This window comes from Oncorhynchus clarkii, chromosome 26 (genome assembly GCF_045791955.1).
Source record: "Oncorhynchus clarkii lewisi isolate Uvic-CL-2024 chromosome 26, UVic_Ocla_1.0, whole genome shotgun sequence".
NCBI classification, from domain to species: Eukaryota; Metazoa; Chordata; class Actinopteri; order Salmoniformes; family Salmonidae; genus Oncorhynchus; species Oncorhynchus clarkii.
In genome coordinates, this window is record NC_092172.1 from 32,648,297 (window position 1) to 32,661,714 (window position 13,418).

The 13,418-nt window shown below is 43.7% G+C and overlaps 1 protein-coding gene across 1 annotated transcript in view; it reads left to right on the top strand.

The window, feature by feature from the left end:
- The first annotated feature begins 6,933 nt into the window (after nt 1-6,933).
- LOC139384914 (ADAMTS-like protein 5) overlaps nt 6,934-13,418 on the top strand; it is a 57,825-nt gene continuing 51,340 nt past the window's right edge. Inside the window, exon 1 of the mRNA XM_071129815.1 lies at nt 6,934-8,330. Coding sequence (XP_070985916.1) covers nt 8,311-8,330 — 20 coding nt within the window. The 5' untranslated portion in view covers nt 6,934-8,310. The remainder of the gene's footprint in view (nt 8,331-13,418) is intronic.

A 13,418-nucleotide genomic window follows, 5' to 3' on the forward strand; every position in this document is an offset into this window, starting at 1 on the left:
ATATCTGTTTATCTGACCTGCTGTGTCAGCCCTGTTATAAACACAGCAGAACTGCAGTAAGAACGGTAGGCTGTGTTCATAAGGCACCAAACGGACGAAAACACACCTAAACATGCAGTGACTAGCTGGATTTGTCTAGAAAGATACACTAATTTTTGTTTTGCTACGGTGTGCCCTACTGAACACTACCCAAGACATTACTGTGATTAATTCTCCTCTCTACTTAAGGCTTTAAACCAAGTAACAGAATGTATGGTTAGTGTTTGAAAAAGAAAGATATCCACCGCTAATTGACTATGGGGTGTGTGGTGGCCCAGCAGTTTTGTTTGATGTTGACACTTCAAATGTCTCGGCTGTTAGTGTACATGACTTCCTGTAGGCTGATACACACACAGACATGCATGCATGCGTCAGAGAAGTGCTTCGGTGAACTATGCCCAACTGATGAGCAACCTTGCCTGAGCCCTGAAGACTTGTGTTAGCTCCCAGAGATTTAGTTAATTGGGATAACACAGCCTTGTGTGTGTCCAAGCCTCAGTTGGACACACACATCCCCTGGTCCGCCCCTCATGTATCGCTCCTTAGATCTCTACCCGTCATCTCCCTAGTCAGCTGCTCTCCCTCTGTAACCTCTCTGGCACATTCAAAGGAAAACCGGATTTAAGAAATGACATTTTGCTGCACATCTGACGCAAAGCCGTCCACAAAACAGACTCCTTGGTTACCATTCTGTATCTAGGCTTGTGACCCCTATTAATAGAACACAGAGGATCTGTCCCAAATGGTACCCTATTCCTTATTTAGTGCATTCATTTTGTCCAGGGCTCTTAGGGCCCTGGTCAAAATAGGGTGCCATTTGGGACGCAGACAGAGACTTGGATCACACTGAAGTCCCAGCTATGTTGTTGACTGCTGTAGTGCGCCTGAGACAGAAATAGCCTTATATCCTAACCACCACAATAGAATAAGCAGTTAAAGGAGAAGTTCACTTGTAATGGCCAAATCAAACTCAAATCAACCCATTTTTTGGTTTGGCATTACTTAAAGGTAATTTGCATGCACCTACCAATCCCATAGATGTTTCGCTAGCAGTGGATTAAGGTATCTGAAGGTTGCAGTGGTTGCGTAAAGAGAACCGAACAATGGTTTACAGTATTTCCTGGCCCATAGACTACAGTTAGGTTGAGGAATCATCTTACATTAAGTTGTAAGATAGTGAACTTCCCCTTTAACTACTCCATTGTATTCCCTGAAATGAAGAACTATCAAACCTCTCATGTTCTAAATCTGTTTTGATCCTTGATATTGTGTGAACCAGTTGTTGTGTTTCTCAAGACCGGTGTGGTGTTCTGGTTTTCTGTTTCATGCTATTAGTTGGTGCCAAGGGGCTGGGGAATTCTTCCTCTGGTTCTACAGCAGTCACATCTGCTGGTATGCCAGAACAGCTAATGTCCTTGTTTATCAAAGTGATTTTCCATTGCTTCTGATTGAATCAACGTTGAGTTGTTAAGTACGGGGTGGCAGGTAGCCTAGCGGTTAGAGCGTTGGGCCAGAAACCAAAACTTTGCTGGTTAAAATACCCGAGTCAACAAGGTGAAAAATCTGTCGGTGCCCTTGAGCAAGGGGACGCCGTACTACTATGGCTAACCCTGTAAAACAGCACGTCACCTATCCGGTCGATGTGACAATAAAATATATTTATATACTGTTTATAGACTTGCTTACAGACAGTCTCCTGTGAAGGCATGTCCACTGCTGTAATTGCATATACTGTACAAACGTGTATATAGACACTGTACATTGAGAACAGCTGCTCTTTCCATGACATAGACTGACCAGGTGAATACAGGTTAAAGCTATGATCCCTTATTGATGTCACTTGTTAAATCCACTTCAGTCAGTGTAGATGAAGGGGAGGAGACAGGTTAAAGAAGGATTTTTAAGCCTTGAGACATGGATTGTTCATCTGTGCCATTCAGAGGGTGAATGGACAAGACAAAATATTTAAGTGCCTTTGAATGGGGTATGATAGTAGGTGCCAGGTGCACCGGTTTGAGTCAAGAACTGCACTGCTGCTAGGTTTTTCACACTCAACAGTTTCCTGTGTGTATCAATGGTCCACCACCCAAAGGACATCCAGCCAACTTGACACAACTGTAGGAAGCATTGGAGTCAACATGGGTCACCAGGCCTCCCGGGTGGCGCAGTGGTCTAAGGTGCCACCAGAGACTCTGGATTCGAGCCCAGGCTCTGTTACAGCCGGTCGCGACCGGGAGGCCCATAGGGTGGCGCACAATTGGCCCAGCGTTGTCCGGGTTAGGGAGGGTTTGGCCGGGAGGATATCCTTGTCTCATCGCGCACTAGCGCCTCCTGTGGCGGGCCGGGCGCAGTGCATGCTGACCAGGTCGCCGGGTGAACGGTGTTTCCTCCGACACATTGGTGCGGCTGTTTTCCGGGTTGGATGTGCATTGTGTCAAGAAGCAGTGCGGCTTGTTTGGGTTGTGTTTCGGAGGACGCATGGCTCTCAACCTTCGCCTCTCCAGAGTCCATACGGGAGTTGTAGCGATGAGACAAGACTGTATCTACCAATTGGATTCCACGAAATTGGGGAGAAAAAAGGTGTCACCATTCCTGTGGAACATTTTTGACAACTTGTAGTGTCCATGCCCCAACGAATTGAGGTTGCGCTGACGGCAAGTGGGGGGGTGCAACTCAATATTAGGAAGGTGTTCTTAATGTTTTGTCCGCTGTACACACACACACACACACACACACACACACACACACATACACATACACATACACACACACACACACACACTGTCAGCCAGGTCATGTGTCGAAGCCTTTTCTCATACTCACTCACTCACCGTGGCTCACTCCACTGGGCACAGATGGCAACTCAACGTCTAAATTCATTGAAATGACGTGGAAACAACGTTGATTCAACCAGTGTGTGCCCAGTGGGATGCTATGCTTGGAACATAGCAAGTGTCATCCACATGTCTCTATGCGGTACTAAATCAGTTTAGTGCTGCCCTTAGAAGCTGTCCGCCGATTGGTGCTTCAGACACACAGGTACACGCACACACTCTTATGTAACGCTGTGCACCCAAACTAATGATTACTGTCCACACTTGGCTGTCAGTAGAATGATAATCAGACAGTGCTATCCATCTCTCTGGTCTCTGTTAATATCGCAGACTATCCTAAACAAGGACATGAATATGGGGAACGTATGGGACTGCCATGGAAAATCTCCCTGCGAGACAGGACACGTCCATAGATGCCAGGGAGACGACTCAGCTAATTATTATTATTCAGCAGAATCCCTCCATGCTGTTGGAGCTGCAAGACCAAAGTTGTGTCATTAGGCACCGAACTTAAGAAAATGTACTGAAACGGGGAGGGACTACCTGGCCTTGTCTAGTAAGAAATGCTGGCTGTTGCTGTGTTCTTTTATGGTTGTCCTAAATTGTTATTGTAATCATCTGTTTCATAACGGCTACCATGGGTATAAAGTCGACATTCTGTACATGGAGAGGCTGCACAGCTAATCTCACCTTTGGTACACATTTGTAGTGAATGTCATGTTTATAGATTTTCCCCTCTTTGTTGTGATTTCCCATAGCTATTCTCTACAGTGCCTGATTTACCCTGTCCCTCAGTGTCCTAGTAGATACAGGTTATGTCTAGCAAGGCCATGCTAAACAACATAACAGTGGGATAGTTGATATTTCTAACCAGGGGTGCTTGGTTTCACTTGACTATAAAAGGAAATGGAAAACAGAATGGAAGCATGCAGGTGAATGGTGTAGGTTAGGGTAAGGTTAAGGTTAGGCACGCTAGTGAGTGTAACACACACTAAGAGGATGTTGGCTCCACAGTCACACTCCTGTAGACTACTACACGGTCTACTGATCCAAGTTGTCTGTGTGATTCAAGACTGAGTTAGCCTGCTGAGCTAAAGTCTAAGAAGCATTGGGAGCTGAATCTTCAGGTCTCTGCATGGTTACTCATCGCAGGAGCCTATTTTAGCTTCAAGAACCACCTCTGTCACACTTGTAATTGGGTCTGCAGAATCTTACTGGATTCCATTGATGACATGACAGCAATTAACTAGAGGTGCATTCATGAATTAACTCTGGCTGTCTACTCTGATGTCAGAGCACTCTCGCTTAAGTGTGCCAGAGCACAGAATAATAACTGATGAATTTATGAACGAGCAACACCCATTGAATATGACCGGTGTCAGCAAACATCGGCAAAACAACTGAATTAAATTGTTGCCAGCAGCACAGTTAGTCACCAACGCTCTAGATAAAATGAACACTGCCTAACCAGCTCTGCTAGGGCGAGTAAAACGGTCAGTGGGGCGTTCTCTCATTTGTGTCTGGAAGTAGCTAGCAAGCTAGCCAACTTTAGCCAGTTAGCTTGGGTGCTGACAAAACACTGATTTTACGAACTCCCAGAGTGCACTCGAACACACCCTATGTAATTGCAAAATGTATTTAAAGAATTGCATTGACAGTCAAGATCACACAGCTAGGCCTGAGACTGCATTCCATTGGGATCATCTTTTGGCGTGGTTAGACTGTTTTGCTCTGTTATGGCTGCATAGCTACCGATGGTAGCTCAAGGTCACTGTCTAAAGGTTGTGTTCATTAGACACCAAACGGATGAAAACAGATTTAAACAGGGATTTAAACCTGTTCTGTTTCAGTTGAAAAATGTGTTAGAACGCTTCCCGTTGTGTGCCCTAATGAACACACCCTTAGTTTTTCCGCTTTAGTAATAGATTAGAGCGCTGTGTGGTTCGTGCAGATAGCTCTCTGTAGGTCTGGGTCAGGGTGAGGCCGTGTTGTTTCTTGATGATATCTTTGTCATGGAGATTGTTCAAACTTCAGTCCTGGAAAGGACATGCAGGGGTAAAAGTGCTGTAGGAAATTACAGATTATCATCCCTGCTTTGTCCTGACTTGTCAAATGTCACTGTGACATTGTGCACATTTTCAAATCCTATGAGTGATTGGCCGATTTCACAAAATGTTTTACTTTCGAAAGTACACATAGCAGCAGGAGATGCCTTAGGCGTAAATTACACCCAGGCCAGAAATAGGAGAGAAGCCCAGATGATTTCCCAGAGAGAGAGAGACATGAAATGAATGAGCTATAGGTGTCTTGACTTGCAGATTAAGATAATGTTCAAGTCCCGGAGGTGTCAGACAGGCAGCACTGAGCTGCTGAGAGGAGAGCAGAGCAGAGGACTGAGGAGGAGGAAAGGGTTGAAGAGGGGAGACACTGGACACTGGGTGTGTGATGAGACCTATGGGAAGGAGGTGTGTGATGAGGCCTATGGGGAGGACGTGTATGATGAGGCCTATGGGGAGGAGGTGTGTGATGAGGCCTATGGGGAAGAGGTGTGTGATGAGGCCTATGGGAAGGAGGTGTGTGATGAGACCTATGGGGAGGAGGTGTGTGATGAGGCCTATGGGGAGGAGGTGTGTGATGTGGCCTATGGGGAGGAGGTGTGTGATGAGGCCTATGGGGAGGAGGTGTGTGATGAGGCCTATGGGGAGGAGGTGTGTGATGAGGCCTATGGGGAGGAGGTGTGTGATGTGGCCTATGGGGAGGAGGTGTGTGATTAGGCCTATGGGGAGGAGGTGTGTGATGAGGCCTATGGGGAGGAGGTGTGTGATGAGGCCTATGGGGAGGAGGTGTGTGATGAGGCCTATGGGGAGAGACAGGCAGTCTGGGATTCATTGTCAGAGAGACGGATCACACGTGTTCCCCATGTTCTTTTCTCCTATCACTTTTTTACTGGACATTGGTACAACCGCATGGCAAAAATAGGATACTTTCACTAATAGCCAAAGAGATCATTTAAGTGTCATAGGCCTTTATGCAATATAGGTTCAAAGAGCAAAACGTTTGAAAGGCAGCTTGTAGCCATGTAACCTACAGGTCAAGAAGAATGCAGAGCAGAACTTTTGTGTCTGACAGCTACAGTAGCCTGCCACAGACAATATACACAGTAGGCTTGCTACAGGTAACTGTCAGAATAAAGGAAACACCAACATAAAGTGTCTTCATAGGGTGAGCTCACAGAACAGCTTCAAAGAGGGGTCTCAAATGAGTATATGGGGTTTAAAGGGTGGGTGTGTGTCTCAGTCACCAGATCTCAACCCAATTGAACACTTAAGGGAGATTCTGGATCAGTGCCTGAGACAGCGTTTTACATCACCATCAACAAAAGGAAGGAATTTAGAAATTTTGGAAGAATGATGTCACATCCCTCCAATAGAGTTCCAGACACTTGTATAATCAATTTGGCATCATTCTTCCACAAGAAATTCCTTCATTTTGTTGTTATGGTGATGTAAAACGCTGTCTCAGGCACTGATCCAGAATCTCCCATAAGTGTTTAATTGGGTTGAGATCTGGTGACTGAGACACACACACACACACACACACACACACACACACACACACACACACACACTTTAAAGCCCCTATACTCCTTTGAGACCCCTCTTTCAAAGTCACTGAGATCTCTTCTTCTACGCGCTTAGAAAAAAGGTTATCTACAACCTAGAAGGGTTGTCCCCATTGAGGAACCCTTTGAAGAAACCTTTTGGATTCCAGGTAGGACCCCTTTGGGCTCCAGGTAGGACCCCTTTGGGCTCCAGGTAGGACCCTTTCCACAGGAGGTTCTACATGGAAATCTTTTTCTAAGAGTGCAGCCATGGTAGGCACAACAATGGGCAACTGGGCATTTTTATACATGACCCTAAGCATGTTGTTAATTGCTTAATTAACTCATGAACCACATCTGTGTGAAAGCATCTGCTTTCAATATACTTTGTATCCCTCATTTACTCAAGTGTTTCCTTTATTTTGACAGTTATGTGTACATAACGCAGTCCCCAACTCTAATCATTTCAGACACAGAGACTAAAATAGCAGATCCTTCGATTCCTGTTTTTTTTTTTTTTTTTTGCGGGGCTACTGAGTGACAGCACTCTCGATTGGACGCGCTGAGTGAAAGGGGGAGTGTTTACTACATTTCCAATGGAATGCAGCATAGGGGAGCGGGCCTCAGGTGTAGGCAGCGTGCTGAAGCGATAACTGGATACGCTCAGATATGAGAGAAGCCTTTTTTTTCGGCGAGTTTCTTTTTTGACAAGCTGATCCCTATTGGTGAACTATAACTAAAGGGTGGTTGTCGCTTGCGGGGTTATTATTATTTATTAATTGACAGCGTTCTATTCTATCTGAAAAGGCTTGCGTGTGTAAGATATTCACAAAAGGACTGGGCCCTAAACAACTTGTTTCAATTGAGAGAGAGAGGGACAGGGCTACCTACCTGTCCTGTTGGTTGCTGGTAGCGGCGTATCAGAAGGATATTATTTTCCGGCTGCAAGTGGAACAGACGTTGACTCATGAAGAATACAGAGGAGTAACCTAGTCATACATTTTCTTAGCATATCTATTTGTTCGTAATGCTCCACCAACATGTAAGAGCTCGTTCAAAAAAAGATGCTTAAATGGGAAAAAACACAATTATCCTTGTATTTTTCACAATATTGATTTTGTGCGCATGTGAAAATAGACAACGGTAGGCTAAATCGAACGTTCATGCCATTTTTAAGAGCATATGCCTACTGTTCTTATATTAGCCTACCGTTGCTAAATTGCCTGAATTGTAAACCAAATTTGTCAGATTGCAATCATATTCTTGCCAGTAGTTTAGCCTATGCTTTCTGTACACTAATCTAGCAATCGGGTGTGCTGTCACCTGCGCTATTGGCACCATTCCAATGATAAACCATTGCGTTTTCCAATGTTATCCGCAGAAAAGTTATCGCTGAGATAAGGACATAATACAAATGTCATTTAATCCTGCACGGCCAGGCGCAGAGCGCAGTGTGTGTCCTGTGACATTGCACCTGAATGTCTACTTGGCGAGAGAGATGAGTTTTGCCTCGTCTTCCAAAAGAGATTCGTCGCGCTTTTCGCAGGAAGAACATGGAATAGAACTGGATATATTTGGAACTCGTTGGATAGCCAAACGTTCTAAGCTTGAATGAAAGAGACCACAAGTTAATTATCTGGTTATGGTATTTCAACAAATTATGAATTTCAACTAAATTTGAGCTTAAATTCGTGAACGTTCTCTTGGACTCCACTGACTCCGGGATGCCCAACAAACCAATTGACTGAGCTGAAACTGCTTGGATCATGATGCAAGCGTAAAATTGCACCTGACATCGAATGCAACACAGCTGATCACATTTGACAAGGACCTACTATGTCAACATTACCAACCAGGTAAGATGCAGGTGTATGGTTATAAACGCAGGTGTATGGTTATAAACACAGTTTAACATTTGATATAGCTTACAAGTTTACGTACAAGTGTAGCGTATATGCTGAAGTAGCCTATGTTTATGCTGAAGTATATGTTTATGACGTTGTACATTTTAAAAATATGACGTTGTACATACCTCTGATAAGAAAGGGGAGTATTTAGTGGCCCATATCAAGTGATTTTAAGTTGATTTAGGAACTTGGCGAACTCACACCTAGTCGATTATTACTGTAATCCGAGAGGTGTGTGTGTGTGTGTGTGTGTGTGTGTGTGTGTGTGTGTGTGTGTGTGCACGCGCGCTACACCAGTTGTTCCCAAACTTTTTATAGTCCCATACCCCTTCAAACATTCAACCTCCAGCTTTGTACCCCCTCTAGCACCAGGGTCTTTGTTCTCTCAAATGTTGTTTTTTGCCATCATTGTAAGCCTGCCACACACACTATATGATACATTTATTAACTTCTTATGGTTGCATGGGCAGTATTGAGTAGCTTGGATGCCCAGAGGTGCCCAGAGTAAACGGCCTGCTCCTCAGTCCTAGTTGCTAATATATGCATATTATTATTATTATTATTATTATTATTATTATTATTATTGGAGAGAAAACACACTGATGTTTATAAAACTGTTTGAATGATGTCTGTGAGTAGAACAGAACTCACATGGCAGGCAAAAAACCTGAGAAGAAATCCAAACAGGAAGTGGGAAATCTGAGGTTGGTTGATTTTCAACCCAGCCCCTATTGAATACACAGTGGGATATTGGTTATGTTGCACTTCCTAAGGCTTCCACTAGATGTCAAGCGTCTTTAGAAACTTGAATGATGCTTCTACTGTGATGTGGAGCCGGATGGGAGCTGTTTGAGTCAGTGGTCTGGCATAGAGCCAGATCCTGGTCACACGCATTTCACATGATAGCGACTTGCGTTCCATGGCTTTTCTACAGACATAGGAATTCTCCGGTTGGAACGTTATTGAAGATTTATGATAACAACATCCTAAAGATTGATTCTATACTAAGTTTGACAAGTTTCTTCGACCTGTAATATAACTTTTTGAAGTTTTCGTTCGGCTGGACCTGCACGAGCGTTTGGATTTGTGTACTAAACGTGCTAACAAAAGTAGCTACTTGGACATAAATAATGGACATTATCGAACAAAACAAACATTTATTGTGGAACTAGGATTCCTGGGAGTGCATTCTGATGAAAATCATCAAAGGTAAGGTAATATTTATTTTTTTATTTCTGATTTCTGTTGACTCCAACATGGCGGATAATTTTTTTTTTCTTTTTCTGAGCGCCGTCTCAGATTATTGCGTGGTTTGCTTTTTCCGTAAAGTTTAAAAAAAAATCTGACACAGCGGTTGCATTAACTTCTTGACGCACCCATCCCGTTAGCGAGATCATTTTAGTCAACATCCGCTGAATTGCAGAGCGCCAAATTAAAATTAAATTACTAAAAATATTTAATTTTCATGAAATCACAAGTGCAATATAGCAAAACACAGCTTAGCTTGTTGTTAATCCAACCAGACAGTAGCTTCTTCAATATGAGAGAGAGAGAGAAACTACACATTATGATAAACAAGTGAAAGTTTGGTCTTGAACGCCCTGACAAACATACAGCGTGTGTGTGTACGTGCTTTTGTTTGCTGTGTGTGTGTGTAACAGTCCCTGTCAGAGTATGATGCAGATACAGTCAGGCATACTCATCAAGAGTGGAGTGAAGTAGCTTTACTAGTCTGAGGTAATCCCCATTCATATACTGAGAGACTGCAGCAGCGTGGCTTGTATAGAAGCCCCTGGCTGTGCATTCCTCTCATCCGGCTCCATTACCTTTATCTCCAAATGTCAGAGGCTATAATTATCCCATCATGGCAGTTCTACAGAACCGCCCCACTAGAATAAGGGGAGTCTCATGGCAGTTCTACAGAACCGCCCCACTAGAATAAGGGGAGTCTTATCATGGCAGTTCTACAGAACCGCCCCACTAGAATAAGGGGAGTCTTATCATGGCTGTTCTACAGAACCACCCCACTAGAATAAGGGGAGTCTTATCATGGCTGTTCTACAGAACCGCCCCACTAGAATAAGGGGAGTCTCATGGCAGTTCTACAGAACCGCCCGACTAGAATAAGGGGAGTCTCATGGCAGTTCTACAGAACCACCCGACTAGAATAAGGGGAGTCTAATGGTTGTTCTACAGAACCACCCGACTAGAATAAGGGGAGTCTCATGGTTGTTCTACAGAACCACCCGACTAGAATAAGGGGAGTCTTATCATGGCTGTTCTACAGAAGTGCCCCACTAGAATAAGGGGAGTCTTATCATGGCTGTTCTACAGAACCACCCCACTAGAATAAGGGGAGTCTTATCATGGCTGTTCTACATAACCGCCCCACTAGAATAAGGGGAGTCTCATCATGGCTGTTCTACAGAACCGCCCCACTAGAATAAGGGGAGTCTTATCATGGCTGTTCTACAGAACCACCCCACTAGAATAAGGGGAGTCTCATGGTTGTTCTACAGAAGCGCCCCACTAGAATAAGGGGAGTCTTATCATGGCTGTTCTACAGAACCACCCGACTAGAATAAGGGGAGTCTCATGGTTGTTCTACAGAAGCGCCCCACTAGAATAAGGGGAGTCTTATCATGGCTGTTCTACAGAACCACCCGACTAGAATAAGGGGAGTCTCATGGTTGTTCTACAGAACCGCCCCACTAGAATAAGGGGAGTCTCATGGCTGTTCTACAGAACCGCCCCACTAGAATAAGGGGAGTCTAATCATTGCTGTTCTACAGAACCGCCCCACTAGAATAAGGGGAGTCTCATGGCTGTTCTGCAGAACCGCCCCACTAGAATATTTTATATTTTATTTTCCTGAAGAGTTGAAGTATCATCTATTGTTCCTAGATATTGTATGTTATTCATTGAAGAAGATATTCCTGGGGGGAAATGAGAATCAGAACATCTGGGTGTGCTTTGGGATTTTAGACCTAATGAAGCACTTTTTGACTAAACAAGTGCAGTTTTTATATTAAAAGCACACATAAAATAGCGACTCTTCTCGACTTAATGGACGACATGAGCTTCCTCAGGATCAACCTATGATGTTTCCTTTACAGGTCTGTAGTCTGTCAAATTGGCTAATGTGAGATCAGGTTGAATACTCGGGACATGAGAGGGATATGTCTTTCTCCCAGATCCGTCTCTTAAGGAATGTTTGTTTGGGAGCGAGACAGCTCAATGTACTATGGCACGCTGCTCAAATCCCTCCGGAATGAGTTTCCTAATTAAAGCGACAGTTTCAGAATGTCGATGTCGTCACTCGAGATCTCTTCCCCCGGGGGTGGAATTTCGATCGCTTGGCGATGGGCATGTATGTTTATGCATGAAGCAGCGTGTAATTGATACTTTAATGAAGGTCATGGATAAGCAGGTCTCATCCTTGATGGTGTAAAGTAGGTTCGGATCAATGTTCGCGTGTTTGAAACCTGAAGACGTGTGTCTGCTCCAAGCTCAGGGGCTCCGTGCGCAGGAGACCCGGATACACGGAAGCCAAACCGGCTGCGCGCGTGCGCCATCGTGCATACATTTATTTTGTCCCCCTACACCAAACGCGATCACAACACGCAGGTTACAATATCAAAACAAACTCTGAACCAGTTACAGTAATTTGGGGACAGGTCGAAAAGCATTAAACATGTATGGTAATTTGTTCTATTTAGCTAACATGCTGTTGCTAGCTAATTTAGCTAATTTATAAACATTGTAAAAACATTATAAACATTGAGTTGTTATTTTACCTGAAATGCACATAGGTCCTATAGTCCGACAATTAATCCACACATAGTTTCTAGTCATCTCTCCTCCTTCCATGCTTTTTCATAATTGATATTATATGGTGATGGCATCTATACTTTCATAGTATTACCACGACAACCGGCTAAACAGTTTGTCTTTCAATCACCTGCTTCTATAAACCAATGAGGAGATGGGAGAGGCAGGACTTGCAGCGCGATCTGCGTCAGAAATAGAAAGAAGTTCTATTTTATCCCTTGGCATCGCAGACAATTGTTGGCGCGCGCGGGCAGTGTGGGTGCAATAATTGAATAACATGGATTTCTAAATACATTTTGCATGTAAGGCCATCGGCATACTGGGATTGTGTCAGAATTTCAGATGAATCAAATGTTCTTTCAATGAGAGTTGCCGGATAAATGAAAATTGATGATTGTCTGACAAAAAAACACACAAACTTTGTCTTTTGACTGATTAAACTCTTGATTTGTGTTGTACTTTTGACAGTTTCATAGTTGTTCATGAGTCTGTGTGGCAGTAGCCTTAGTACTCTGGTCGGTCACACTGTGATATAGCCTCTTCTGTTTTAAACTTTTGACACTATTAAGCAGAGCCATGCCGAGCTGTACTGTGCTGGCCTGGTTATGTACCCACCATAGTTGCTGGAAGTGAAACCTCGCTGGAAATAACAACAATGTGAAAAGAACATACAGTATCTGAGCCGGCACAGTGGACTGTCGCTTTGGGTAAGCACAACTATACCTTGTATTTGTGTGCGGTTGGGATATACTAATGATTCAAATAATGTGGATGGATCCTCATTGAGTGACAGTGGAGTGTCGCAGAGTACACTGTCAGATAAGACTTTACAGGTCAATAGTCACGTCAGGAATGCTATGACTATGATAGTTCAGTTGTTTGTCTATATTAATGTCACCTTGCACTTTCTCCCCCAATCACATGTTGGTGTGTTTGCTGGTATTCCATTGTACTCTGGTCCCAGATCTGTTTGTGCTGTCTCTCAACTTCTATCATCATATGATTTGGCATGAATGATGACCACACAGATGTAGGATCTTAATTTTAACAATCTGTCGCAGGAGAACTGTAGAACTTGTTGTGTATTTGAGGCTTAATAGACAACAGATGTTTCTAATTCCCTCTATGAAATGTAAGACTTTATTTTTCATTACGAAAAATGTATCAGCCCCTACAAAAATGGCCATGAATTATCATTCACATTTC